Source organism: Heterocephalus glaber, unplaced genomic scaffold (genome assembly GCF_053883595.1).
Source record: "Heterocephalus glaber isolate CG9 unplaced genomic scaffold, H.glaber_assembly_v1.0 deba00000676, whole genome shotgun sequence".
Lineage (NCBI taxonomy): Eukaryota > Metazoa > Chordata > Mammalia > Rodentia > Bathyergidae > Heterocephalus > Heterocephalus glaber.
Window position 1 is genome coordinate 4265366 of NW_028258156.1, and position 27930 is coordinate 4293295.

Consider the following 27930-nt stretch of genomic DNA (forward strand, 5'->3'; position numbering starts at 1 on the left):
TTCAATTTTTTCAAATAAAAATGCTATGTCCTATAGCTAGGAATATAAGGATTTGGGTTATTTATGTTGGAATAATGGCTCTCCTGTCTGGGGAAGTTATTCTCTGCAGTTAGGCACTGGGAGATGGGGAATGAAACCTAAGAAGGTAAGGATCTTTTCTGGAACAAAGCTAGTTACCAGTGATCACTGTGGTTAGAGTTCCAGATACAGTGAGAAGTTGATCTTCTATTCTCTCTTCCTGAATTATACCACTCTGGTTAACAGTTGGATTGAAATATGATGGTTAAACTTTCAAAGTCTTCATTCTTTAAGTGTAATTCTTCAAGCAGGATAGCTATAAACTGTAATTCAGAGAATGCTCCTGAATGCCAAGAACTGGGATGATAGTAACACCATTGCAATAAAAGTCCACTCTGTAGCTTAGTGTATAATAATTGTTAATCTGGAAGTTTAGACAAGATTTTCAAGTTGAATGTAAATATCTTCTAACGTAATCTGAAGAGAACCTAAAAATCCAGGCAATAATTTTTCAAGTACGATGTATTTTCTACATCTGCTTCTGGGAACTTGAATCAGGGGAAAGGTGGGATCATGTTCTTCTGGGTCTTATGATACAGTGGTTTCCTTCATTCAGAAAGGTACCATCCTCTATAAAATTCCCTGATCCTCAGATTTTGATGTTTCAGTTTCTTTTTTCAAGTTCTCATAACTTGGTAGTGGCTTAATGGCTGTATCAGAGCCTCTGAAAAGTAGACTCCTAAAGGCTATTCTGAGATCCCCTTAAGGGAATGGTTATGTGAGTCAGAGTTTTTGTCATCTTCATCAAGTTCTTCACTAATGAGATAAGCTGAAGAGGGTTTCAGACATATAGAAGAATAATTTTGGCCCTACAAAAACCTTAAGGTTTCTTCTGTCTTCCATGTGAAGTCTCTTTCAGAACTGTCTTTGCAACTTTGCACCTGCATGGAGCTAGAGGCTGACCTAGAATCTTGGTTTGACTTGGCAAATTTCCTCTTAAAATGCTCAGCATTTTACTTACTTATACATACAAGTCATTTCTGATGTACTGCATTTATTTTCAAAAATTTCCAAAGCTTTAAATCTTTCACGTAAAGGACTATTTCAAGAAATCTGAGTTTTTACTTTCTGAAAAGGAAGTTCACAAACAGCAGTTTTCTACTATCTAATCTACAATTGCCTAACTGCTCAGTGACTTCTGCCACCATCTGTTTTTTGTTTGAGTGTGGAGCTAGTTTTCTCACCAGCTCTTTTTCAATGCTTTTTTGTGCAGCTGTGGCCCTGTCCCCACTGTATTTGATCTGTTTCCTGGTAGAGTGGAGGAAACAGTCTTGCTCATTATGACTGCTAGTATCACTGCAAGTACTAGAACTAGATTCATATTGCTTTGCAAAATGACCAGGATTATCAATATCTGATGTTTTAATGGCTTTACTGCATAACTGTACTGCTGAATGGACACACTGTCCATTAGCAACTGAAAATCAGGTTGTCTGTCATCTTTTTGAACCCATACTGGAGTTCTGGCAATTTGTGCTTCAAAAAATGGATGTGCTATGTAACAAAAATTTCTGCAAAAAACATTTCTTTCAGTAATATCATACATTTTTATTTGTTTGGGTATATATTTTTACATTTCTGTTTTAGTACGATTCCCAGCATCTTCTGACATAAAGGATAACCAGGGTCTGATAACTGAATGCTCAATCACAACATCGCTGTAGTGTGCAGGTGTGACAAACTTCCCACACTCCATTAGAAATTCTTCTGTTATAACAGTTGTTCAAGAATACTTAAGAGCTTTTCTCTCAATCTTTTTTACAGCTGCTTCTAGCCTGCTTCCCTTTTAGAAGCATCTTCTTTCTTGTTTCAAGGCACTTGTCTTTTGTACCTGCAGCATTTCAGGACATGCAGCCAGGCCCTGGGGCCCACAGAACATAGCCCCACAGTGTCAGCCATCTATTTGGCTTCTTCTTTTTTGAGACAGGGTCTCACTATGTAGCCCAGGCTAACCTTGAACTTGTGGCAATCCTCCTGCCTCAGCCTCCCAAGTGCTAGGATTATAAGCATGTGCCACCACGCCCAGCTAATTATTTGACTTCTTAATGTTTGATAGTTGTTCCCAGTCTTTACTTAATAACAAATAATACTAAATGTTCTCATACATACTTGTTTGTACATGTGGGCAAGTAGGATAAACTAGAATTTATGCTGGGTCAATAGATGTGCATGTTTTTTACTGAATGTACTATCCAATTGGCTTTCAAAAATAGTTATGGAAGTTAAAATTCCTACCAACAGTGCTTAGAAGTGCCAATATGAAACATAAATACTTATCTCATTGCAATTTTATTTTTTAGTTCACTCATGAGTGAGACTAAACATCTTTCCTAAATTTAAAAGTATATGTGTTTTCTTTCCTGTTGACTTTACAGCCTTTGGCCATGTTCTATTCGCGGGCTGGTCTTTGTCTTCTGGATCAGGGATGGTATTAGATTGATTTTATTTACCTCCTCCCATCTAGCCTCATAGAAACAAGAATAGAAGTGGGGAGACCAGCTAGGGACTACTGTACTAATTTATGTAAGAGTAGGTAGATGATAGTATGGAAAAAGGTGGTGGGAACAGATAAATGAAAAGCGAAGGAATCCATAAAACATTTTGGGAAAAGAATAGGTGGGAACTGAGTATGGTGGATCATGCCTGTAATCCCAGCATTCTGGGAGGCTGAGGCAGGAGGATCAAAATTTGAGTCCAGCCTGGGCAACTTTGCAAGACCCTGTCTCAAAAAAAAAAAAAAAGCTGAGGGCACAGCTCAGTGTGAAGTAGTTCAAACCCCAGTTCCAAATGCAAAAAGTGAAAAACAATAGTTAGGGCTGGTAGATGAACTAGAAATAGGGAGAAATGAAAGGGAAGGGAAGAATTATGATTCCTTGATTTCTGACTTGAGTAATAAGGGATAACTGTAGGGAGAACAGTTTAAAAGGGAAGCAGAGTTCTTCCATTTTGGATATGTTAAATTTAACATGTTCCTGCTGGCTCTGAGAGCTGCCTAGCCGTGAGACATGAATTATGGCCCTGGTGTGAATATGTTAAAGATGTAAAAAGTCAGGTGAGCATGTGTAAATACTGAATAGTTTCTCTAGTGTGAGAAACTGAAAGTGTAAATAAGGATTAAAAGGTAAAATAGGTAATGTGAAACAGGAAGAAAAGGGGCAAAGGGGAAGGGGAAGTGGGAGGGGTAGGGGAAAGGAAAGAAGGGAATGGAATTAATATGAGAAAATGAAAAAATAGAAACAAAGTCTTTGTAAATAGGGAGGGATGGAGGGGTTGAAGGGAAGGCAGGGGAATGGGGAAAAAATAAGAACCAAGAGAGATTATGTAAAGGTGCAAATTTCCAATGATGGACGTCATTATATTGTATACCTAAAATGTGCCAATAAATTGTTTCAGTGATGCAAAATAAATAAAACCAGAAATTTCATTTGACCCCCCCCCAAAAAAGGTCAGGTGAGCATGGTGGGGCATGCCTATAATCCCAGCAGTTTGGGAGGCTGAGACAGGAGGATCTCAAGTATAAGGCCCAACTGGGCAACTCAGCAAGACCCTGTCTCAAAATAAAAACTTTAAAAAGGGTTGGAGATATAGTTCAGTGGGAAAGCCCTGGGTTCGATACTCAGTACCAAAGGGGAAAAAAGTGAAAGGTCAAGTAGAAATATCAATTACACTGGTGAGAGAATCTGGAAGTTTGAGCAAGTGCCTGAACTAGAGACATATAAACTAGAAACACCAAGATGAGGGGGTAGAAAGTCATAGGAACAGATGAGATTCCCAGCAAGAGAGTAGAGAGTGAGGAGGGGGCTTAGCACTGAGTCTGCAGCAGCCAGGGGTCGGGCAGAGAAGCCAGCAGAGCAGACTGGATAGGAAAAGCAGTGAAGGACAGGGGTCCAGGACAGCAAGGTCCTGGAATCCAAGGCTGTTTCAAGAAGGGAGTGGTAGGTTGTGCCAAAATACTGCTCGGGGATGGTACAACATACGCACGGAAAACTATCCTTTAGGACCTGGCTGTTGGTGGTCTTCAACTAACAGGGAAAAAAAGTCAAATGATAATGTCCTACAGAACAAGGGAAAATTATCCAGGCATGGTGGCACAAACCTGTAATCCCAGTGCTCTGGAAGGTCCAGCCAGGAGGATCACAAATTTGAGCCCAGCCTGGGCAATTTAGCAAGACCCGTCTCAAAAACAAACAAATGGCTGGCGCTGTAGTTCAGACAGGAGGCCCTGGGTTCAATCCCCAGTAAAGAATTTTGATTAAAGAAGTGGAAATATGAATTAGGGCCATGATTTTTGTTCCTTTTTTGTCTTGAAGAGAGATGCTAGAGTATATCTACAAGGAAATGATTTAGGAGAAAAGGTAACTGCAAAGCATAGTCCTTCAGAAGGCAATAATGGATTCCAAAGCACAAACTGAAGGACTGATTTTAAAAGAAAGGAAACAAAGCCTTTATGTAAAGACAAAAAGGGTAAAGCTACCTTTTAACCCTTCAGAGGTTGCTATTGATTTGAAAGATGCAAATTCTTCTTACATAGTTAGGGGTAACACCCAACCCGTGACCTCAGCAGGGTTAAACTAAGAGTAGCTGGATCAGCCTTCTATCAAAACTTCTTACATGTCAGAACTCACTAGATTCAAGAACATATTTCACATTTAGTAGGAGGAAAACCCATCTATTCCTATCTTTGAAGGGTATTTTTAAAAATAAAAATGGAGAGCCAGGTGTGGTGGCACACACCAGTAATCCCAGCACAGAGGAGGACTGCTGTGAATTCAAGGCCACCCAGGGCTATAGTGTAAGCAGTGAGTACCAGGACAGCTTCAACTGCATATCGACACTATCTCCAAAAAAAAAAAATGATACTGAGTTGATGTAAAAATATTTACAAATTATTTGACACTTTCTTCATGAGCTAGAGCTTAATTCTCCACTTGGGTGGGGGCTGGACTTAGTGAATCACCCCTAACATAACAAGGTAGAAGTGATGGAACAGCACTGGGGCTTCCTCCTTGCCCTTCATCTGATCACTTGTGCTGGTCAGAGGACATTGAAGCAGCTCCATGGAGAGGCCATGTAGTGAGAAGCTGTGGCTTGCTGCCAGGCCTAGCCAAGCTTTCAGATGGCTGCAGCCCAAATGACATCTTAGCTATGCCCTCATGAGGTCCCAAAAGACAACTGCCCAGCTCAGCTGCTCTAGAATTTCTGACCCAGATACTGCGAGATAATGTCTGAGAAGTAAGCCATTAAGTTTTGGGACAATGTGTTATGCATCAAGGGGCAACTAATACACTTAAAAATGCTTTTGGCATCGTTATTTGCCTGGCTTGTAATTTATTTAGTATTTTGCATGAATATTCCTTAAGAATAACTGCTCTCACTGCCCCCCTCCTTGGATTGGGGATTGACCCCTGTGCTTTGCACTGAGCTACATTCCCAGTCCTTTTTTGGTACCGGGGATCAAACTCGGGACCTTATGCTTGCAAGGCAGGCGGCGGAACCACTGAGCTAAATCCCCGGCCCCCAGCCCTTTTTTTTTTTTTTAAATTTTGAGACCAGGTCTTGTGGAGTTGCCCAGGCTGGACTTGAACTTATGATCAATCCTCCTGCCTCAGACTCCCAGAGTTCTGGGATTACAGGCCTACACTATTATGCCCAGCTTGGAGTTTTCTTTAACGTGTTATTTTTAGGTTTTAGCATTGTTGTCATGCAGTCTTTGAAAAGGGAATTAAGAGGCTTATGTAACATCAGAATTCCTTATTCTCATGAGGTCTAAAAGAATTCTCCGTAAATTTTGTCTGGACTAGTTTTATGTGCCTTATTTGCCTCTGAAGGGCCCCCCCACCCATGTTTTTTGAGACAGTCTCGCTGTGTAGTTCGAGGCTGGCCTGGAACTCACCATGTAGTCCATGCTGGTCTCAAATCTGTGGTGATCTTCCTGCCTCAGCCTCCAGAGTACTCAGATTACAGGCACGTGCCAACACATCTAGCTTATGTTCATTTTGTGAAGAAACTATCCTGACAACTTTTTTGACTTCTCTCGTGGGGTATGCCAAATCCTCCAAAGAGGCTGTTCCAAGTTACACTGTTATCAGTGGTATCCAGGCACACTCATTTCCTCACACCCACCTGCCCACTAGCAGCTACAGTCCTACTATAATGAATATGAGGACATGAGGATGGTAGTGACGAGTCCACACCAAAGGGGGAATGCCCGGTGATGAGATGAGTTGAAGGAGCCAAGGGGAGCAAAATCACAGCTGGAGTAGGACCTCTTGCTCTGCTGCCTGTGGGTATTTATCGTTTCAATGTTGACAAAGCAGTTTCCTCTAGCGGGGCTTTCACTTCTGACACTCTAAGGGTCTATGACTAAGTGGCCATATAAACCAATGTATCACTGCAAGAGGGCAATAAGATGCTATTACTAATTCAGCTGGGCAACAGTCATAAACCTGAAGTGTCCCACATGGTCACTATGCCTATGAGGCAATGGGGGAAAGGAGCCTACATAACAATGGATACACTGATTGAAGACCTAGGGAAGAGAAATACTTTCATGTGCACAGCCTTAAGTAGTCAGTCTCTTCTTGGGTGGTGCTTCACATATTCATTCAAATCTCATTCACTGAGAGCCTCATAGGAAGCAATTTCCCTGGGGTTAATGGCGACGATAGCCCAGATCCCTTACAAGGACGGACTTGTGATTTCTGGGGACCTGTGGGCAGCCAGCCTTCAGCTGCTCAGACCTGCCTCACCCATGGTCATGTCCTTCCTGGGGCACCCACATCCCAGACGGATGAGGCTGCAGTGGAGGCCTGCCCATCCTAACTCAGTGTTCTACAATTCTGGGCACTGCCTGTGTCACAGCTCCGACCTCTTCTGTCTGGTGCTTCTTTGTCCCCCTCCCCTCCTGAACACTCAACGCAGTTTCAGAGTCTGAGACCTAGGAAACCCACCTGTTACAGCAATTCTGTCTTGGGAAGGTGGGTGGGCAGAGACCAGAATCTCAAGGCAGGCAGGGGTGGAAGATTCACTCTGATAATATTTACAAAGCAAAAAAGGCCCATGGCATTTATAATATAATTTTTAGTTGGGAAAGCTTCAAATAGCCTAGTGGCTAAGAGGGCTCAGCTCCAAACCCACTAAGTAAAAAGGCCCATTCTACCGCAATGGCTGTGTAAATGTGGGTCAGTTGCTAAACCTCTCTGATCCTCAATTTTCCCCAACTGTGAAATGAGTGGATATTATCTAATCCAAATTTTTAACAATTAGTTGTGTTTTGTAAGAAGTACTGTTGTATATACTGGAGGTCCATGCTTTTAACTTAGGTAAATTAAACCCATCATTAAGTTACTTTTTATTTGTACGTAAGTGATATTTTTATCTGTGTGAGGCTAGTATCCAATTTAAAATATAAAGTGTTCATGCTTGCCACAGGAAGCCATAGTAAACTTGTGAGCTGGGGCACATTATCAGAGCCCCAGTGACCTGCAGGGACTGGCACTTCTGGGAAAGACCTTCCCTCCCTTCCATTACCCTCTCTGCTGGGAAATGACCCACCACCAATCCTCAAAAAAAGGGCTGGAACCTTCTCAGTTTGGGCCCTTTAGCCCAAATTGGGTTCTCCCGTGACTGTAACATCATGGTTCTAAGTGTTCCATTCCAGCTACATAACAATTACTTGGGCCTCTTCTACCCTATAGGGCTGTAAACTTTCACCTCTTGCTCTTCTGCCATTCACCGTTACCATCATGTAAGGAGCACGGCAGGAAAGACTTGGGTGAAGGTTTTCTCTGAGTAAAGGGCATGAGTGGGAAGGGGAAGAAAGGACCAAGGCTGGATTTTCTCTTCCTGCAAAGTCTCTGAAGGCCTTGTCCACTGGTAACATGTGCTCATTGCACTGCCCTGGGACCCAAGGAATGGGTGGAGATCTTGTCCCTGAAAACACCCTTTGTGAGCAATCCCAGCTGTCCTCGATGGCCTTTCATATACTCATCTGGGGGAGGAGGGATTGAGACCTGCTTTGACCTTAAGGGTTGGATGCACCTTCAAAGAGAAAGAACAGCGTGGTGCCTCTGGGTGAGGGCCACAGAACTGGGAGGCTGTCTTTCGGCTGGAGGCAAGCTGGAGTCAGCAGGTCTAGGAGAAACAAGGAGCCAGCCAAAGAGGCTGTGTCCTGTTTGGCCTGGGTAGTTTTTAATGGCAGTTTATAATAATTACAGCTTATGTTTATTGGGCAGTCACTGTGGGCCAGGCACCATGGACATTATCTCATTTAGGCTGTTCAACATCCTCACAAGGTAAGTACTATTATCCCTCTTACAGATAAGGAAACTGCGGCAGAAGGAAGGGAAACTATCCACCTTAAGCAACACAGCCAGTGAGTGACAGGACCAGGATCTGGTCACAGGTGCTTGTATTTCATAGTCAGCTCTTAGTCCCAATACTGGTTCTTCTTGTTTGCACCTCCAGGTTCATGTTTGTATCCCTAGAAGCTGAGCCCTGATAATTCTGGGGCTCCCAGGCTGGCTGGAAGCCAGCTAGATTCACCAGAGGGAGGCTGGAGCCGAATTGCAAGGTGGGCAAAGTGGTCAGGGCATTTCTTGTTATTTGAGCTCTCCTCCCACTCCTGTCTGCTCCTGTCCACATGGCTCTGACAAGTCATTCATTTAAGTTTCTTTATTTGAGCCATCTAGGGGAAATCTGCTCTCACCACTACCTATGCTGACTCCCACCTGCTTCTTGTTGCTTCATAGGTTCAAACAGTGCTGCTGGAGCAGCTGGTCCCATATACAAATGAAGTTCTTGTTTGAATACTACTTTTTCACGTAAAAACAGCTGAACAAAATGCGAGGTGTGGATCCTGTTTGAATTGTGCTTCAAACAAACCATGAAAGACTATCATAAGATAACTTACGACTGGACACTAACTAGACATTTGGTGATATGAAAGAATTCTTGTGAATTTCTCCCTGGTGTGTTAATGGCGTTGTGGTTATGTTTAGAAGGGTCCTTACAATTCAGATACATGCTGCAATAACTAAACTTACATCTGAAGGCCCCCGGAGTGGAGGCAGGAAGACAGTAAAAACTTGGCAGACATCTGCCAGGTGGCTAAAGCTAAGCTACTTCACCAGGAGAGGTCAGGTACAAAACCCACCATATCTCCACACAGAAACCTCAACACCTGACATGAGCTCCCACCTCTAATTTTAAATAGAGCTGCTTCTCATTCAAATAACCCCTCATGCATAACCCAGGCTGAGGGTGGGGATTCATTTATGGTCTCCTTTAATGTTTGTTTACTCCAGCAGGCCAGAGAGGCCAGCTGGTCCTCAAAATATATGATGCCTTTATAGTTTATTATGGAAAATTTCAAACTCATACAAATAGAATAGAGAATATAGTCAATGCTTCACCCAGTTTCAGTAATTATCCCCCCACACCTGTACTTGAAATGGAACCCAGGGCATTTACACTGAGCTACATCCCCAGCCCTTTTAAATTTTGAGTCTCCTTAAGTCACTAAGTTGCCCAGATTGGGCTTGAAACTGTGATCCTTCTGCCACAATACTTGTATATCTAACATTCTTTCTTCAACAATAAATCCACCCCTTCCCATTCAATTATTCCTGCAGAGTTTTGAGGTAGGATTTACACACACAGATGCAGAAACCTAAGCCGTACAATTTGGCAAACAGAGGTACCTATGTAACTCATGCACCATCCACAACACAGAACCCTTCAGAAAAATTCTCTCCTGTGCTGATATTTTTACCTCAGCTTTGCCAGTTCTAGAACTTAAGCATGAGTTTTAAACTACATTTATTTGCAAGACAGTTCTGTATTCATTATTAGTATTTTTTTTCTATGCAAGCTAGTTCCCTTGCCCAACCCCATCCACGGAGATGTTCTTTGGAACAATGAGGAAATAATAAAAGGAGCTAGAAAAACTGGGCTTCAGCTTTAAAACACTTGGTAATCCCTGGCCTTGTTACCAAGCAAGTCCCTGTGGACCAGTTCTTTAGCCAGTCTGGGCTTTAAACAGACGAAAGGGCTTTAACAGGGGCCCTCAAGCCTGGGCTGGCACAAGAACAACCTGGGGGATAGAGGCTCTGATTCAGTAAGTCTGGGTGGGTGGCAATCTGCATTTTAGCAAGCATCCCAGGTGACTGCTGCCACCCTGGAGAAGCTCTGAATACGGGCTGAGAATTCCTTCCTGCATTGGGCTTCAAGGGAGCTTCTGTCTGCCTCTAGGTTCAGCCTTCCCGACAAGTCTTATCTCAGCACAGCCTGAGTTCATCTAACCAATCCCAGTACGATTTCCCCTTGGGGAAGAAAGGGTTTCTCTCCAACCCCAGAGGGTCTCTGCATGACTGGGCAGTCACTGGCAATTTTCTGCACAGGATACAAGTTTCCTGGAGATGAGCTGGAGAGCTCAGCAGCAGTAACAGTGGATCACACATTGAACATCTTATTAATACACCAGGAACCACACCAGCCCTTTAACATGATGCCATACTGTTTTCACAAGAATGCTCCAATTTCACAAGAATGCTAATTTTTTTCCTTCAGCCAATTTGGGAACCAAGGTTCAGAGGCTGCCCTAGTGATAGGGTTCGAATGGTTAATTTTACATGTCACTGTAATTACGCTATTGTACCAAGTTACTCCACTGAACAGCCCAAGTGTTGCTGTTGAAGGCATTTGTAGATGTGGTTAATACCTACAATCAGACTTTACATACTTCTGATGATGTGGGCAGGATGGCACAGTGGTGCAAGTCTGAAAGCTCAGCTACTTTGAAGGGTAAAGTAAGAGAATTGGGGGTTGAAGCCAGCCTGGGCAATCTAATAAGACCCTAGATTTAAGCCCCATCCTACAATCTAGATGGGCCTTATTCAATCATTTGCAAGGATTTAAAAGCAAACCTGAGATTTCCCTGAGGAAGAAAAAATTCTATCATAAGCCTGCAGCCTCAGCTCCTGTAGCAGTGTTTCTGGCTGCCCTACAGAGTTTGGTCTGTCAGCCTCTACAACTATGCCTGCCAATTCCTTGAAATAAATCTGTGTGTGCACATATTTACTTATTCTACTTGTTCTCTTTTTCTGGAGAAGGCTTACTGATACAGAGGGGAACCCAGTTCTTGCCAACTTCAAAAAAGCCACAACTGCTCCAAGCCATGACAGTACTCTACCAACCATCACCTGCAACTTGACCAGAAAGAACTCAGGAATGTGCCTCAGCAAGATTAGGTGTCCAGAAATGTACGTGAGCATTAACACTGATGTTCAACAACTTGGTTTTGAGAATGAACTATTCCTATCCAAAAGCTGCTGTGAATAGGAGAAGCCTGAAGTTTGAAGTTCTGCGTAAGTGGGGATGTATGGCTTGTTTGGCTTAGTAACAGTGTATCTGGTCTATTCCCAGCAAGAGTAAGGTTGCTAATGTGTGCTCTGTAACTTTAAACAATTCCACATTTCATCACCTGGATTGAGTGTAATGCCAACCTGCAGGTCTGAGATCCACTGCCCCTGTGCACTCAAGTCACTGGCATTAAATGGTCAAGATTTCAGATCTTACCTACTTTCTAGATGGGACTCTGGCCTTGAAGGCCTGCAGACACACTCAGGGTCATGGTATCCTTGAAGTGCTGCAAAGCCCCTGTAGAGTGATGGATGATAAGTGCTCAGCAGCTGCCGGCACCACTGCCCTCTGCTCCTTAGACCTGTCCTCTGGTGGCATTGCAGGTTGAAACTGAGACCCAGTTTCCACACTCCAGTTGCTGCAGTTCAAAGCAGAGAGTGCTAAGTCCTACAGAAGAAAGGTTACAGGGTGCAACAGGGCTCAGGAAAGAAGAGGAAATGTTCTGTTGATGAGCGGAAAATTGAGCCAGTCTGAGAATCTACTGGTGACAGACTTGAGAGGAATGAAAGCAGGGTATTCTCGGCAAAGGTAACAGAGTAAGAGGGAGTGTGAGGTTGTTTTGGGAAAAGGAAGAGGAGTTTTAGCTGGAAAGTAGGCTATGTGCAGAGGATCAGTGGGACTGAACTCAACAAGCGCAGGTGGGGACGGGGCACGCTGGCCTCTTGGGGAGCCTTGAAACACAAACTACACACAATTGGTCAATGAGGCGGAGCTAGTGGAGGCTCCCCAAACACAAATGGAGATGCACCAAGATATGGGGTTACTGGGGGGGGGGCTGAATTAGTAATAATAACTTATACTGAAAATCTACTATGTATCAAGCCTGTGTATCAGTTTGGCTTACGCTATCTCATTTACTCCTCCAGCAACTCCCTCTTACCATCCCCTTTCACAGGTAAGGGAACAAAGGCTCACAAGTAAGAAGTGTGCTGCAGATCAAACAACCAGGGAACATCAAGGGGCCCTGGTGCAGTGCCAGCACTCTTGGCCACCTGCCTTTGAGTCAGGCCAGGTCCTTGCACGTAAGTTTCCCACTGTCTGAGCTCAGCAGCAGCAAGGATGGAAATTCAAGTGACTCTAGAAAGAGGATTTCTCTATAATCTTCCATTTGAAGTGAGGAATAGATTGGAAAAAGACAGTTTGAACCAAAGTTCTCATCAAGATGGCAACATCCCCAGTTTCTTCATGAGTATATACCATGTCCTGCTGGCAATGGTCCTCCACAGAAACCAACTGCTCCCAGAAACAGATGACTTTGCTTTTAGTGGTTGGAGCTGAAGCAAGAGATGACAGGAGGATGATGGTATTATGGGCTGAACTGTGTCCCTCAAAAACTCATATATTCAAGTCCTAACCCCAAATCTTATTTGGAACCTGGGTCACTGCAGATGTAATTAGGTAAGTTAAAAGCACATCAGTCTAGCACGACTGATATTTTCACAAGGGAAACTTGGACACACAGCATATGGAGAGGCCACCTCATGAAGATGAAGGCAGGCACTGCATAATGTAGCAAAGGCCAAAGACTGCCGAAGACTGACAGCAAACTACCAAAGGGCGGGAGACTGTTATGAACACATTGTCCCTCACAGTTCTTGAAGGAACCAACCCTGTAGACACTTTGATTTTGGATTTCTTGCCCCTACTGTAACAGTCAATTTCTGTTTAAGCCACCTAATCTGTGGCATTTTGTATCAGTGGCTTTTATGGCATCTTTTCCCATACGAACACCATAAGTACATCTTTACAATGTCCTTTTGTAAGCAAAGTGAAAGACTTACTGCGACATTTTTGCTATACTGCGATATATGTAATCATAAGACTATTTTTTTGTATTAATTTGTGAGTTAAAAACAGGCAAGTGTCTGTTTCTCATCTCTGAATTTGGATAGAAAAATTCATCTCTGTCCAATTGCCCAGGCATTAGAGATTATCTTTGATTTTTAAAACAAAAAATTTTTTTTTTTACTTTTAACAGTCAAGGGGTACCAGGGTGTATCTCAGTGGCAGATCACTTGCCTAGCATGTGCAAGACCCTGGGCTCAATCTTTGCACTGAAAAACAAAAACAAAACAAATTATACCATTTTAGTGCATGTGGCAGGTTCCCAAAATAAATATCTTCACCATATAATATTTGCATGCACTAATAAAATGTAATAAAAAAAGGAAAAAAAATCCAAGGACCTTCTTTCTTTTCCCATTACTCTTAGAATTAAATACTGAATCCAGGTGTGATGGTACACACCTCTATAGCATTGTGGGAGGCCAATACAAATATCCAAGTTCAAGCCTAGGTTGGGCAACTTGGTGACTTAGCGAGACTTGTCTCAAAATGCAAACTGCTGGAGATGTAGAGCTCAGTTGAAAGGCCCTAGGTTCAATTCCCAGTACCACAAAAATAGCTAAGTAAAAATTAAATATTTATTGTATCGGATTCTTTCTGTGACCTGAAGAAACTAGCACAACAGGCAGTAAATCAAGAGGTCTTATGAGACCTCTCACCCAGCAGAGGGTCGGTGTCACTGGGCATGAAACCACATCAAGATGATCACAAACCCTCTCAGTTTCAAAGTGGCAACAGCTCTGAAAACTGATGCTGGCTGTACGCAGCCACCCATCCTCAAACATGTTCATACATTCACTTCTACCGAACTGTTTGTTTCTTGGTTTGACCCCTGCATCACTTTGAAGGACATGTGTTTTGTGGGTTTGAAGTGAATGGCTGTGCCTATGAAAAAAGGCTTGTCAACTCTGGGAAATTCCAGAGTCTTTCAAATAATGTTTAGCTCCATTAAGAAGTGAAACCAAAGCAGTACTTCTTTTGATACCTGGAAAATCCCCTATTCCAAAATATTTCGGCATGTGTACAAAAATTATACAGCAAAACTAGAATCTCCTACAACTCAAATGTAAACCACTGGAATTATCTATATTTTTTAAAAATACCATCTATGATGTTTCTCCAGGGCAACACACTCCCTCTCTTCCAAGTTAACAACAGCTAACATTTTTTAAGCACTTATGACATGCACAGTGCTAAGTCATTTATGTGGAATGAAATTTTAACCTTACTATTCCCACTGTGGAGGTGAGAAGAGTGAAGCACACTAAGGGTAAGAAACTCCTTGAGGTCACAGAGCTGTAAGTGGAAGAACTGGGATTCAATACTCCTACACACCCCACCCCTATTAACACCAACAAGTGAATGGGGCCGGGTAAAGGGCTGAGAATGGAGCACAAAGGAAGAGCCATTATAATCCAGGCGCTGTGCTGACACTTGGGAATGCCTTCCCCATTTAACCAGCACAACACCCTCCAAGGTAAATATCACTCTCCTGGCCAGGGATTTAGCTCAGTGGTTCTGGTGCCTGCCTTGCAAGCGCAAGGTCCCGAGTTCGATCCCTGATACCAAAAAACCAAAAAAACTATCACTCTTCCACTGGACACAGGAGACACCGAGGCTTGGAGTGATCCCAGTCATCCATGGGAGGGGGAGCACTCATAAGTGACTGACCCAGCCCTCTCTAATTTCAAAGACCGGCGTTTTTCTAGCCTACTCACCGGCCCCCCAACATCATAGTCTTCTTTATAAGAATATACAATCTGCTTTTTAAAAATCAATCCAGGGCAGGGGATCTAGCTCAGTGGTTCCGCTGCCTGCCTAGCAAGTGCAAGGTGTCGAGTTTGATCCCCTGTAACAACAACAACAAAAAAAATCAATCCAGCATCAGAGAACAGTTGTCCCAAAGCCAGGAGACAGACTGGGTTGTGCAGTACATGTTGCTTAGTTAAAGTGGTAGTCCAGGAGGTAGGATCCAGTCCCACTTCTGGCATTTATTAGTATTTGCCTTTAACCAAGTCCCCTAACCTTGTGGGCGTCTCCATATTTCCTTTAAGTACAAATTAGATGTATGCCTGCTTTGTGTACCTCACAAGGTTGATGTAGATAAAAGACACCACCAGCAGAGGGGAATGAGCCATGAAAACTCTATGGTGCTCCACAGCTTATCACTGCCAGACTAAACAAAACCAAGTTAGCCCAGCAGCTATCCCAGGTGGTGCACAGCCTGGGGAGCACCACTAGAATAGCCCTTAGTGAACTTAACTGTCCCCTCCAGGAAAGCCTGACCAGGCCCAGCAGGGCCCCAGAGCATTCTCCAAGGCCACCCTGCCAGTCCAAATAGGTATCGACCAGATGATGCTGAGAAATCCTCAGAGCAAACAGCCTTGCTCCCTTCAGCTTCCAGTACATTTTTTTTTTCTGGGTACAGGGGATTGAACTCAGGACCTTGTGCTTGCAAGGCAGGCGTGGTGCCACTGAGCTAAATTCCCAGCCTTTCCTGTACACTTTTCAACAGGTTGGCATTCAGCAGGATGCCATCTGATTACAGCATCTAGCAGTATGTTTCAACCTTGTAAGTTACAGAACAGAGACGGTAATAAGACATCAGGTACCTATCATCAGGTGAGAGGGGTCCCACAGGGTCCTGCTTGGGGGAAGTGAGCAAAGGTGGGGGACAGGCATTCCACACCGACAGTCACTAACCCCTACCCCTTTTAGGTCCAGTCCCCAGGAGGAGGAAGGGATCAGCATAACAGTGAATCACCCATCACTTCACACAATGACCCCTCCAGGAAAGGGTGGAGAAGCCCGTCCGGCAACTGCCTACACAAACAGGGCAATTCGGAAGAGCTGCAAACAAACCAGTTTAGCCCCAATTCCCATTTTGCATAAAGGTGCACTTCATAAAAACAACAGCCAAGGGACACTTGTTTATCTATACCAGTTATTTAGGCCAAGGAGGAATTTTCTAAGATCCTGGGACAGGAACTCTGAATACAGTGGTCTTGGCATGGGAAGCATCAGATACTTGAATCCTCAGATCTTGGTGAACTTGGTTTCAATAAAAAAGCTGTAACCCAACATTCCTTGCGCCTGCCTAGCTGTGCTTCCTCCTGGAACTTGTGTAACCCTGTATTATCATAGACAAAACAGGTACCCTTACAGTCGCCTGTGGCAAAGTTCCCTCTGGTTTAAGAGGTGAAACCTCTTCAGTGGCTGGCCCTGAAGTAGATGTTATGACTGGTAAGGCAAAATGGAACTTTAAAAATTATGTTTTCAGGGCTGGAGATTTAGCTCAGTGGTAGAGCACATTCCTAGCACATGGGAGGTCTGGGGTTCAATCCTCAGTACGGGGGCAAAAAGGGTATTTTTCTTCAGAGACAAGCAGCTTCTCCAAACTTCTTCATTCCTAAAATGTGTATGAACCACTATCCTCTTCCAGTACTCAGTCTAGAGGAAAGGACAGAATATGCAGATACCACTGGTCAGGGCACAGGTTATTTCCACAGGGAAGGGAGGGAGAGGAAAAGGCCTGGGAGGGATGAAACAAACCTAGAGTAGTCTATGGTCTCACCTGAGTCCCTCTCTGCTGTTCCTCACTATGAAAGACCCACACACCTGGACACAGTGACATGATAATTGGCAGTGAAATGAGGCCCCTCCATTTCGGAGATAGCTTTGAATGGTCTTTTTCCTTTCTCCCTAATCTCCCATGTTTTGGGGGAGGGTGACCTCGGCTTTTTTACTTCAGGAAAGCAGCACAGATGGACTACAACTAGGTTATACTCAGAGCGAAGGCCTTGGGCTGGGAGTGTAATGGGCACTTGCCTCCTCTAAGAGGCCAAAGCCACCTCGGAGCCTCCAGTAGGACACAGGTTCCAGGGAAAGGCATCTGAGTGCAGCAAGGTACTGAACTGTAAGAGAGCGGGCAAGAAAAGTAATAACCATCCCTCGCCACCCCAGCCACTCTTGACAGCCACCAAACACAAGGAAAGGTGTTGTCTACACCCAACAAACACATTCATCTGTTTCTCAAAAACCTAAAGAAACTGGAAGTGGTGTACAGCCAGCTACTCAGGAGGCTGGGATAGGAGGATGTATACTCCAGCCCAGCCCGGGCAACTCGGTGAGTCACTATCTCAAAATATAAAAAGATAAAATAAATAAATAAATAGGGTTGAGGATGTAGCTCAGTGTTACAGCGCCCCTGGGTTCGATCCCCAGTAACAAAAAAAAAAAGCTTCCCTGCCCCCGCAAGCCTAAAAACTAGTGATAGCACTGACATCCTTCCTTCGGATTCACAAAAAGGAGTAGAGTCTCCCTACAGCTTCCCGAGCATAAGGATGAAGGACGGCGCCTGCGTGCCCTCCCCCGGCTTCCGAGCGCAGCGACGCCCTACTCGCGCCCGTCCCACTCTCGGGTTACCTGGCTCGCGCGACCGCCGGAGACCGCCACCTGCGCCGTGGGCTCCGCGGCTGCCTTCTCTTCCTCCTCCTCGGCTGCCAAAGGATCCCCGCCGCCCCCAGGCGCTGCCTGGCTGCCGCCGTCCACACCGGCGCCAACGCCCCCCGCGGACGAGGCAGTGGCGCCCAGCAGCCCGTGGGTCCCGTCCGCGTCCCTGTCCGCCACGCTGTGCACCAGCCACGCATCCACCCGGGTGCGAGGGATGAAGGGGACCCCGAGCGCGCGCACCTCCCAGAGCAGGTGGCCCTCGAGTGGCCCCAAGAAGTCCAGCTCCCGGGCCTTGGGGTGCAGGGGGCCGGCGCCCCCCCATCCTCCCGAGGTGGGGAAGGGGCTGAGTGCGTGGGCGGGGCGGGCCGGGCCGCCCGGGGGCCGCAGTTCGTCCCGGAGCAGGGCGGGCGGCGGCAGCAGGTAGAGGTCCAGGTCCAGGTCTACCCGGAGCCCAGCCAAGCTCAGCAGGACGGTGAGGTGCAGGAGGCCGCCGCCGGTCGCCCCCCACGACTTCAGGAGCTTCATCTCCTGCCAAGAGCCGGGGCCGCCCCTGTCGCGCCCGCAGGTCCCAGCGCTGCTCCTGCTGCGGTGGCACGTGCGGGCCCCGCGCCCCGGCACCTGCCGCCGAGAGAGCGGAAGGCGCAACGGTGCCCCCGGGCGTGCGGCGGTCGTCGCGGGCTCTTCGAGCCAGGCACAAAGACGCTCCCGGGCAGCGGGCTCCGAGCCTGGCGCAGTAGGGGCTCGGGCGAGGCGGAGGAGGAGCCACCTGCACGCCGATCCCGCCCCCGGGCGACGCCCTCTCCCCGCCTAGTCCCCTCCCCTGACCCCGCCCCCTCCTCTACCCCCGCCCCCAGACCGCGCCGTGGGTGGGGCCGCACGGGGCGGGGCTCCCGGGCTCCGGGCCTCTTTAGGCTGCAAACGCAAAGCTTTCTGGGAGCAGAAGTTCTTCTGGGGACGTAGGAACCCCTGGCATCCCTGGGGCGCAGACCTGGGCAATCCTAGCTAAAAACTTGGGACGGGAGTAGGTTGGTGGGAAATGACAGAATGTATACTCTAGCGGGAGGACTCTTGGCTGGCACACTAGTAAGAGTTAAGAGTAGGCTTGGGAGCTTGACCCCTGTAGATCCCAGCCTACCACCAGCCAGTTGTGTGATCCTGGTCGAGTTACTTCAATTCCCTTATCTGTAAAATGGAATAATAACACCTGTTAAACAGGGATGTTGTGAGATCAGATGAAATTGATGTAAAATCCAGAATTTAACGTATAAATTCCAAGCTGCCATTGGAATTGAACAATATTATTCACCCACACCCCCATGTCTACGCACAGCTTCAGACTCTTCACTGTTCCCTAGGTGTGCTCTGCAGGTTGCTAGACCATCTCTCGTGGCAGCCTTTGTTTCTTAAGGGAAGGTTCAGAGCACTAGCTTTACAGGCACATGGATGTGTTCAAATCTAGCCTCCACTGTTTCCTAGATTGGACCTTGAGTAAATTGCTTACTTTCTCCATGCCTCAGTTTCCTCAGTATAAAATGAGACGAACAGTTCCTCAGTAGACCTTTTGTGAGCGTAGATGAAATGATGTGTGTAAACCAACAACCATGGCACTGGGTAGTGCTTTCAGTTTCCCGTTGTTTTTATTTCCCATCCTCCAAGGCTTAGCCCCAAAGCTACATCCTCTGAATTTCCACTGGTTGGAATTAATCTCTCCCCATCTGCTCTCCCACATCTGTTCTGCCACGGTGCTTCCTCCATCTGCCAACATCACAACCCTTGGCCCACTCTATCTTGTATTTTACAGTACCTGAGGATTGGTCTAATTTGTCCATGGCAAATTCTTCAGGGCAAGAAACCTGTTTGGTTCACTTTTGTGCCTGCACAGTCCTTAGCACCAGGTCCTGAAATGTAGCTTTTACTAACCCTCAGTCTGTTCCTAGGCTGGGGCGGGAAAAGAATACCCAACTGAAGGTTGGCAGCTGGGTAAGAAGTTGAGCAAGACATTTTTTTTAAAGGCTCCTTCCTCCACCTGGTTTTCTCTTCTCTCTCCTGGGACTAATGTGGTAGGAAGAGCTTTGGATTTGCTCAGAAGGGGTCCCGAGGAGCAGTAACAGAGTTCTTAAAGTTGACTCTATTTTAAGCCTTGGAGGATGGGTAGCTAGAGGTCAAGAGGATGAAGAGAGGTGCTCACTTGGCAAGATTTGGGACAGAAGCCGAGTCCACAGCACTTAGTCCCTGCTCAGAGGACTCTGGATCTTGGCATAGTAAATAAGGCACATTCAGGTTCTTGCTGGAATGGGAGCACTTTTGTTCAGCAAGTTTGTGGTGTATTCAGGAGAATAGATATAAATTTGTGAGAACTTAGAAACAGGAAAAAGGATGTACTCAAATGCCAATATATTGACATGTAAAGAATTCAGGGTTTACAGAGGAAGTGCTATAAACCAAGTGAGAACAGAGACAGTCCCTTCTTGTACTGGTACCTTCCAGAATCTTGCACATAATCGCTTCTTGGCCTTTTGGCTAAGATCAAGTGCAGAATCTTGCACATAGTTAAGGCTCAGAAAATGTCCGTTTTTCAATCAAATTGAGGAGGTTATACTTGAGATTTGTTTCAGGGAATCTGAATAGACTAGCAACAAGAACAGCATTCAAACTTCCCTCCTAGCATTAGTTGGGAAGTGGGCTGATCTTTTATACTTTTAAAATATGAATTTATAGTATCTATCACATTGCTCCCTTCAAAAGAATCTTGCCTCTGTCATTTATGGACTAGTGGAAAGGAGAGGACATAAAAGACTACAGTAAAATATTAAAAACTGGAGACTATAATTAATCCTACATACCCTTGATCTTAATTATAACAAAAGGTCCCATTTCTAGGCAAGTATATAGAGTGGAATGAGATTAGAAGGGAAAATTTCTATTTAGATTTATTTCTAAAATCCCTCCACCGAGGAACACCCAAGTGAATCATACAAACCACTGTCTTGTAAAAGCTTCAAAAAGTCATCTGCATTTGTAAAATCCTTATATTGGTGCTACTCAATGGATGGTCTAAAATTGGTAAGGTTTGCAAACTTTCTAATCCAGATGGTGTAGTTGTTCTTTGTTATCTATAGCATGTTCTAGGGTCCTCCTCAGATGCAAAAACCTGCAGATGCTTAAATCCCTTATGTAAAATGAAGTAGTATTTGCACATAATCAGTGTACATTCTCCCAAATACATTAAATCATCTCAAGATTACTTATGATACCCAGTACAATGTCAGTGCTATATAAATAGTTGTTATAGCTTATTGTTTAGGGACCAATGACAAGAAAAGTATGCACAAGTTCATATGGACACAATTTCTTTCAAATACTTTCAGTCCACACTTGGTTGAATCCACAAATGCAGACATGGAAGGTTGACTATAATAAAATTGAGAATGTTTAGAAACTTTTGTAGCAATTTGACATTGTTGTGAGATCCAATGTAAGGATCCATGGATTTGTTTTCTATACTTTTATTTTATTTTCTAGAAATGAATTTCTATTCTATTTTATAAATGTACTGACCTATAATAAATTGGAAATTAAAGAAAAAAGTTGGTTCTTCGCCAAGATTAATTTGAGAAGCAGTACCTTAAATGGCATTGCTGTGAGGTTGGCAGCTTCTAAGATGATTTCAGTTATTTCCTTTCCTTAGATGTGGGCTGGCCTGGGTGACTTATGTGTAACAAATAGAATACTGCAGAATGATGGGATATCATTTCCACAATTAGATTACAAAAAGGGAGAGTAGATTCTGTCTTGTTCACCCTCTCCCTCTAACTCTCACTCATACGCCTTGGAGGCCCGGCTCTGAAGAGAGGTTGCTGTGTGGTGAGTAGCCTATGTAGAGGCTCACATGGCAAGGCCCTAGAGTCTCTGGCCAGTAGCCAGTGTGTAGCTGAGGCCACCAACAGCCACTCAAGTAAGCTGGGTCGCACTGGAGACTTGAGATGACGAGAGGCTTCATCACAGCCTCATGAAAGACCCTGCACCAAAGGATGTTCCTGTATTGCACATGAATTTCTGACCCAGAAATGAATCCAAGATAACAAATGTTGTTTCAAGTCACTACATTTTGGGGTAATCTGTTACAGAGTTATAGATATCTAATGTACTGTGTGACAGAGGTGGCAAATCAATTGGAAAGAAAAACTAAAGATTATACTGTACAGTTAATGATAAGTTCAATGTGTAATTTATAACTATGAAGTAACATTGCATCAGTGTATTCTGCTCCCTGCATACAATTATCTGGCTTAATCATCTCAATGTAAAGCCATAACTTGGCATGAAAGATAGTCATCACTAAGATGTAACCACCTCTAGCTGGTATGAAATGAACACACCATGTTCATTTTTTGTTACCATCCAATAGGAAACTTTCTCCCCCTCTCTTTCTACTCTCACCCAACACTTCAGACAACAAATGTATAGAATTTCCACACAAAGCAATTCAATTCTCTGGAGACACCAACTGGGTATTCTACAATTTAATTCAATTCTAACACTATCTATCTAGAGTTAGCATCACAGTCCACAGGTTAATACTCAGCCCAACAAGATCGGATGTCAATCTTACATGCACACCTCCCAAACTTCTGACTGGCGGGCTAAAATTGGGGATTCCAACCACCCTCTCCTTGGGTTGTATCATTTGTTAGAATGGGAAACTCAGGGAAATATTTACGTGTGTTAACCACTTTATTATAAAGGATACAGTAAGTGCAAGAGATGCATAGGGCAAGGCATGGAGCAAGGGTGGAACTTCCATGCCCTTTGCTAGGACACCACCCTTCCAGTACCCCCACAAGTTTAGCAGCACAGACAAGCTCTCCAAACCTTGGCTTTTTGGTTTTTTTATGCAGGCTGCATTATGTAGGTATGACTACTTCTATAAGCACTAGTGACTAAGTTCAACCTCTATCCTCCTTTCCTCCCCAGAATTTGGAGGTAGTAGGGACTAGGATAGAGCTGAAAATTCCAGCTCTCTAATCATATGATTGGTTCTCTTAGCAACTATCTCCTCCATCCTTACAGGGTGTCTAAAACTCACCTCCTGGACATAAATACAGGTGTGATTGACAAGGGCTTGTTATGGATAACAAGCTGCTCCTTGTATCTTGATCATTCTTATCATTCATCACTTAGGAAGTTACAAGAGTTTTTGGAGTTCTGGCTAGGAGCCAGGGATGAAGAAAAAAAAATATTTATTTATTTAATTGACCCCAGGGCCCCAGGGCCTTCACGCTGAACTATACACCTAGCTCTTTTGTATTATTTTGAGATAGGGTATTGCTAAATCACTAAGTTCCCTGGACTGGACTTTAACTTGTGATCCTCTTGCCTTAGCCTTGCAGAGTGTTAGGATATATCTTATTTTTTGACATAAAAATCCAACTTTATTGAACATAGGAGTGGAGGGATTTTCAAATTAATAATTTTTTCTTTATGGTTATTAGTATCTGATCCATGGTAGAACTTACTAACTACTATTATATGAAGATGCTTATCTATTCTTAATTCTATACCCATAAACAAATATATTTAAATCTAGATAGAAACACTTGTGATTGGCTTATTAGTGCAGGGTAATCCCTTGTAGATGCACAGCAAATTTGAAGCACAGGCACAAATCTGAATTTTATACAAAAATTGAGTTTTACTCTTACTCTTACATTGGTGGGAGCTGACATCTGCAACTTACAGGCAAGCGAATACCTTTGTTTTCTACCTCTGAGCTGAACAAAAATACATGTAATGTATTATTTTCTTTAGACGAGACTTGCTTTTTATATTTCTTTTCTTTTTGGTGCCAGGGATCGAACTCAGATCCTTCCGCTTGTGCAGCAGGCGGCAAAACCACTAAGCCAAATCCCTGACCTGCTTTTTATATTTCAATGAGAATGCCATATAATCCTTTCTTGAACAAAATGACCAGGGTATATTGAAATAATCTTTGGCGGAAATGTTTAACATGCATATCTTATTTAAATAAATCCTCCAATAAGAAATGGAGAATTCATTGTTTTTACTTTGAAGGCTTTGTGGTTATCTGTCAAATTTATACATGCAGCTCACCAACATTCCCTTATTGGAAATATCAATATTTCCACATGATAGTTCTCAAAAGGACTTAAAAGTCTCAAAATTGGTGTCTCCTTTGGCTTGCTTTCTCTTGATTCCACCTAGGCTTTATCAATGAATGGTTTGCTTCATATTATCATCTCCATCTTCATAAATTTTCTTTAGAACATTCATTAATCCCTCACTAGGATCTGTTTCAGCATTGTAGGATGGCTTTTCTTTTCCTCTGCATTCTTTTTCAACCTGAGTCAAGTATTCCATTGAGTCTTTTCTCTTTTCTTTCTACATAAGATAAGAACTGCATCAGTCTTGATTTTTTTTGAACTGCCTTCCACTAAGATGGGTTTCAAGAGATTGTTCACAATCATAGAGTAACTCTTCCCATTTAGATTCTTCACCGAAGGATCAAATGACTTCTTTGTGAAATGCACCTGGACCTTCTCAGCAGGAACTTGATGAACTCCAGCTAAGGTAATGTAGATTTTCACAAACTTGTCTGACTGATCCCATCCATAATTTTCCAATTTTCACAGTACATCCTGTTGTGATGGGAGCAACCATAGCAGCTGGTTTTTCATTGTCAAGAAATTCTAATTTCTTTTGTGATTTTTGTTGCATCTTAGCCTTTATTTGTTTCAATCTTGGATTTTGCAGCTGTCAGGGCATCCCGTACTCTCTTCCTAGTGGCCTTTTCCAACGACACCTTTACCGCTTTTAGATCATTCTGCAACTCTTCCAAAGCTGAAGCCATGGCTGGGCTGGGTCAGAGCGAAGGACTGAGCTGCAGGCGCACATGCAAGGACAGGAACTGCCTGACCCAGCACGCTCTTCGCGAGAGTGGACCTCGGCAGCGCGGGCCGTGGGACGACAGGCAGCTGTGAGTACGCCCCATCCTGCGGTGTACTCACCAGATTGCAGCCCGCCCTTCGCACGCGGTGGCTCTGGATATATCTTATTATATTACAATATCACAGCATCTATCCAAAAACCAACAAGAAAACAGGTCAAGATCTTGGCATCCTTCTTTTAGAAAGTTTTTGTTAGCATTAGCCACAAGAAATTTAAATTTGTGGTAGAAACCCACAATTAAACAAAATATCCTATTGCAATCTGAGGCATAAATTAAGACGTAAGTTGTATTATCTAGGAAGAAGAGTTAGGTAAGCTAGATTCAAAACAGGCATAGCCACTAGAATTTAAATGACTGCAGTTGTTGAGACATTTTGCCAAAGGCTTCTGCAAAAGAGAACAGGCATATGAATGACCTAACTTGTTATCTTGGTGATGCTGAATCAGCTGCTACTTAACAAAAAGGGAGACTTTATGCTTTTCATAATCTTCTGAAATCTGACTTTAACTTTTCTTTGGACATTAGGATGAGGTTGATTGCCATCTATGAGCTTACACAAAGCAATCACAATGGAAGCTACAATGTACGGAAGCTCACTCAGTGCTGGACCCTTTTCATGCATCATCCCACTCCACAGTATTTTCCCCATTTATTTTGTTTAGATGAGGACCCTGAAGCTCAGGAACACCCCAGCCTCTGCCCAAAGACATACTTTGTAAATAGGGCAGAGTCACAATCCAAACCCACAAGTTCTCCTCTGCCACCATGCTCCACCTCTCTGCTACACTGTTTACTTGTTTGTTCATTACTCCTCCTCCTCCTCCTGCAAAAGGAAATGCTCTTCCTCAATTGAGTGTATTCTTCCCACAGCTTCTGAAAGTTTAAAGTCTGCCAACACCTTCTCTTGTCTGCAAAGCTTAAGGAGAAATGAAGTATTGGTTTTATCTCTCCATGCGATACTCTTCTTTTGATCTTTTGCTCAAAACAGCTAACCCTATATTGAAAGCACCCTATCTAGTTGCTGGGCTATGTGGTGATTCCTGCAGTTTTGATTCATGTTGATCTAAGTCAGCCTCATTTGCCATCATGACACATATTAAACACCTGCTGATGCAATCACTGGGATACGGAGAGATGCAAACTTAGTGCTTGCAGTCTTATCAGGGAAGCAGGATATGCACCAGGTAAAACGCATGGCACTGATTTGGAAGACAGACACACTCCTCATGCAAGAAATGTGTTTGTTTAAACCCAGGCCTATACTATAGAAACCATGAGCTAAGGAGGATTGCTGTCTGCCCTGGTTTCTTGGCATGAATTGAGATTCTTACAAGTTTCCAGAATTTACAGTTGCTGTGTGTGTGTGTGTGTGTGTGTGTGTGTGTGTGTGTGTGTGTGTGTATAAAGGGATCACAGAGAACATAAAAGGAATTGGAAAAAGAAGTCTAGGAGACTCTGGGTTCAGGCTGTTCAGCAGGGAATGAGAAATCAACAAGTTTACATCCCACACATTTGGAAGAGGAGAAGCACTACCATTGCTAACCTTTATCCTGTTTATCACATCCTTAGGGTTAGACCCTAAACTGTGCTAAAACTGGCCACCCACACAAACCTAAGGTACTACTTAGGGTAGGTTAACCCTCCCCAAAACAAACAACCCCCAGATCTCAATGAAAGTTTCTTATTTATTTCACAGTCCAAAGAAAGGCGTGGGATAAAGGGTGTCAATGGTTTTGGGAAGTCACTTGAAGACAGAGGCCCCTTTTAAATTGTGGCTCTCTTCTATAGATCCCCAGAGTCCTCTCCATTCAGCTGATGAATGGATAAGGGAAGATCAAGCATAGGTGTGTGCGTGTGCATGTGTGTGTGTGTGTGTGTGTATTTTATGGGACAGCCTTGAAGGGCCACTCATGAATTCCACTCACATTCGGATGGGTGCAACTTGGTTGCAAAAACACAGCTGACTGCAAAGGGTGATGCAGGGGTCCTAACTCTGCCCAAAACTATGATGAGAGCATAGATGGCTCTCTTTGCCACAGGTAGTCAGCCCCTTACCATAGGCTTTGTTCTGTATTCTATGCATTTAAGCACCCGTTGGATATCTTGCTCTTTTGGACTAAAAATATTTTACCCATTCATAGTAAATTAACACACAAATGCAAATCTAGAGAGCCTTGTTTAAGGCAGAGCCACACTTTGCCCTGATCATGTAGGTGTTTAGGAAATGCTGCTGGGGAGAATGGTTGGAGTAGGTGGTTCATATTCCAGGTGTAGTCCTAGTTTGACCCAAAAAAAGTCATCTAGAAAGGACACTGTGGGACATCTCACTGCACAGTAAGGACTTAACCTTGACAGGTCTCTGGAAGCCCTGGTGACATTGAGGACTTACATTAGATTGTGACAGACACTGGTGTTGTTGCCTAACTCTGGCTTTGGAGAAGACAGCCAAAACTAATATACTTTACCTCCATCTGGAAAACGAATCTGGATGACATTTCTGTCTGGCTTTGGGATGTGTCTTCTTTTCTTTGTTAGTATGTATATCTGCCTGTTGACAGTTTGAATGTTTAATATTCATTGAATTGATCTGCATGCCCCAACTTCACACTATTTGCTGGGAGAAAAGAAGCTTGTATGTAAGTTGGGTTGTGGGCAAAGTCACTGATTATCCATGAACTAGAAAGCCCAGGCACTCATAACTGGAAATTAATATAAGTATTTGCAAAGGCCCAATTTATTGCTAGAAGAAAATTTAGTTTTGAGGCCAATGATCCTGATCATTATGTAATAAAGTTGATGGGCCTTTATTATCTGAACTGACCATTAGTTTAGTACCTGAATTCTCTCATTTGTTTAATCATCTCTCTTCAAGTACATTTATAATTTTTGTTTCAGCATAATGTCTTCCTTACTACTTCACATCATTAAGCAATTCCTTTTCATCTTCTTACTTGTCCTTGTCCATTTTCTCTAATTCTTAGTTCTATGTGTACTGTGGAATCTTCATCTCATCTTAATTTAGCAGCATCTTTCCGATTGCCAGACTACAAGAATGGACCAGAAGGCTGGATTCCTCAGCCAAGTAGGTCCACTTTTGAATCCTATTGGGATGTATGATTTTCCCTGTTGTGATTCACATGAACCTAAGTAAATTGGTATTTTAAGTA

At 43.8% G+C, this 27930-nt stretch overlaps 1 protein-coding gene, 1 long non-coding RNA gene and 2 pseudogenes across 4 annotated transcripts in view; all 4 read right to left on the reverse strand.

Moving 5' to 3' along the window:
* Window positions 1-18577, reverse strand: part of Nfe2l3 (NFE2 like bZIP transcription factor 3) — a 31368-nt gene extending 12791 nt beyond the window's left edge. Inside the window, exon 1 of one of the 3 annotated variants that reach the window (XM_004839531.4) lies at window positions 17770-18577. In XM_004839531.4, coding sequence (XP_004839588.2) covers window positions 17770-18321 — 552 coding nt within the window. In that variant the 5' untranslated portion in view covers window positions 18322-18577. The remainder of the gene's footprint in view (window positions 1-17769) is intronic. The other 2 variants (XM_021254103.2, XM_087206618.1) reach the window with 2 other exon arrangements.
* On the reverse strand, window positions 258-1098 carry LOC106008925 (putative RNA polymerase II subunit B1 CTD phosphatase RPAP2 pseudogene; annotated as a pseudogene).
* On the reverse strand, window positions 1029-1789 carry LOC147829222 (putative RNA polymerase II subunit B1 CTD phosphatase RPAP2 pseudogene; annotated as a pseudogene).
* Window positions 18578-21910: 3333 nt separating the features above from the next.
* On the reverse strand, window positions 21911-27912 carry LOC110348075 (uncharacterized). Its single transcript, XR_015449329.1, has 3 exons — window positions 27599-27912; window positions 27229-27377; window positions 21911-24890 (listed from the first exon to the last, which is right to left on the reverse strand). It is a non-coding gene; the product is annotated as an uncharacterized LOC110348075 (long non-coding RNA).
* Between the last annotated feature and the right edge of the window lie 18 nt (window positions 27913-27930).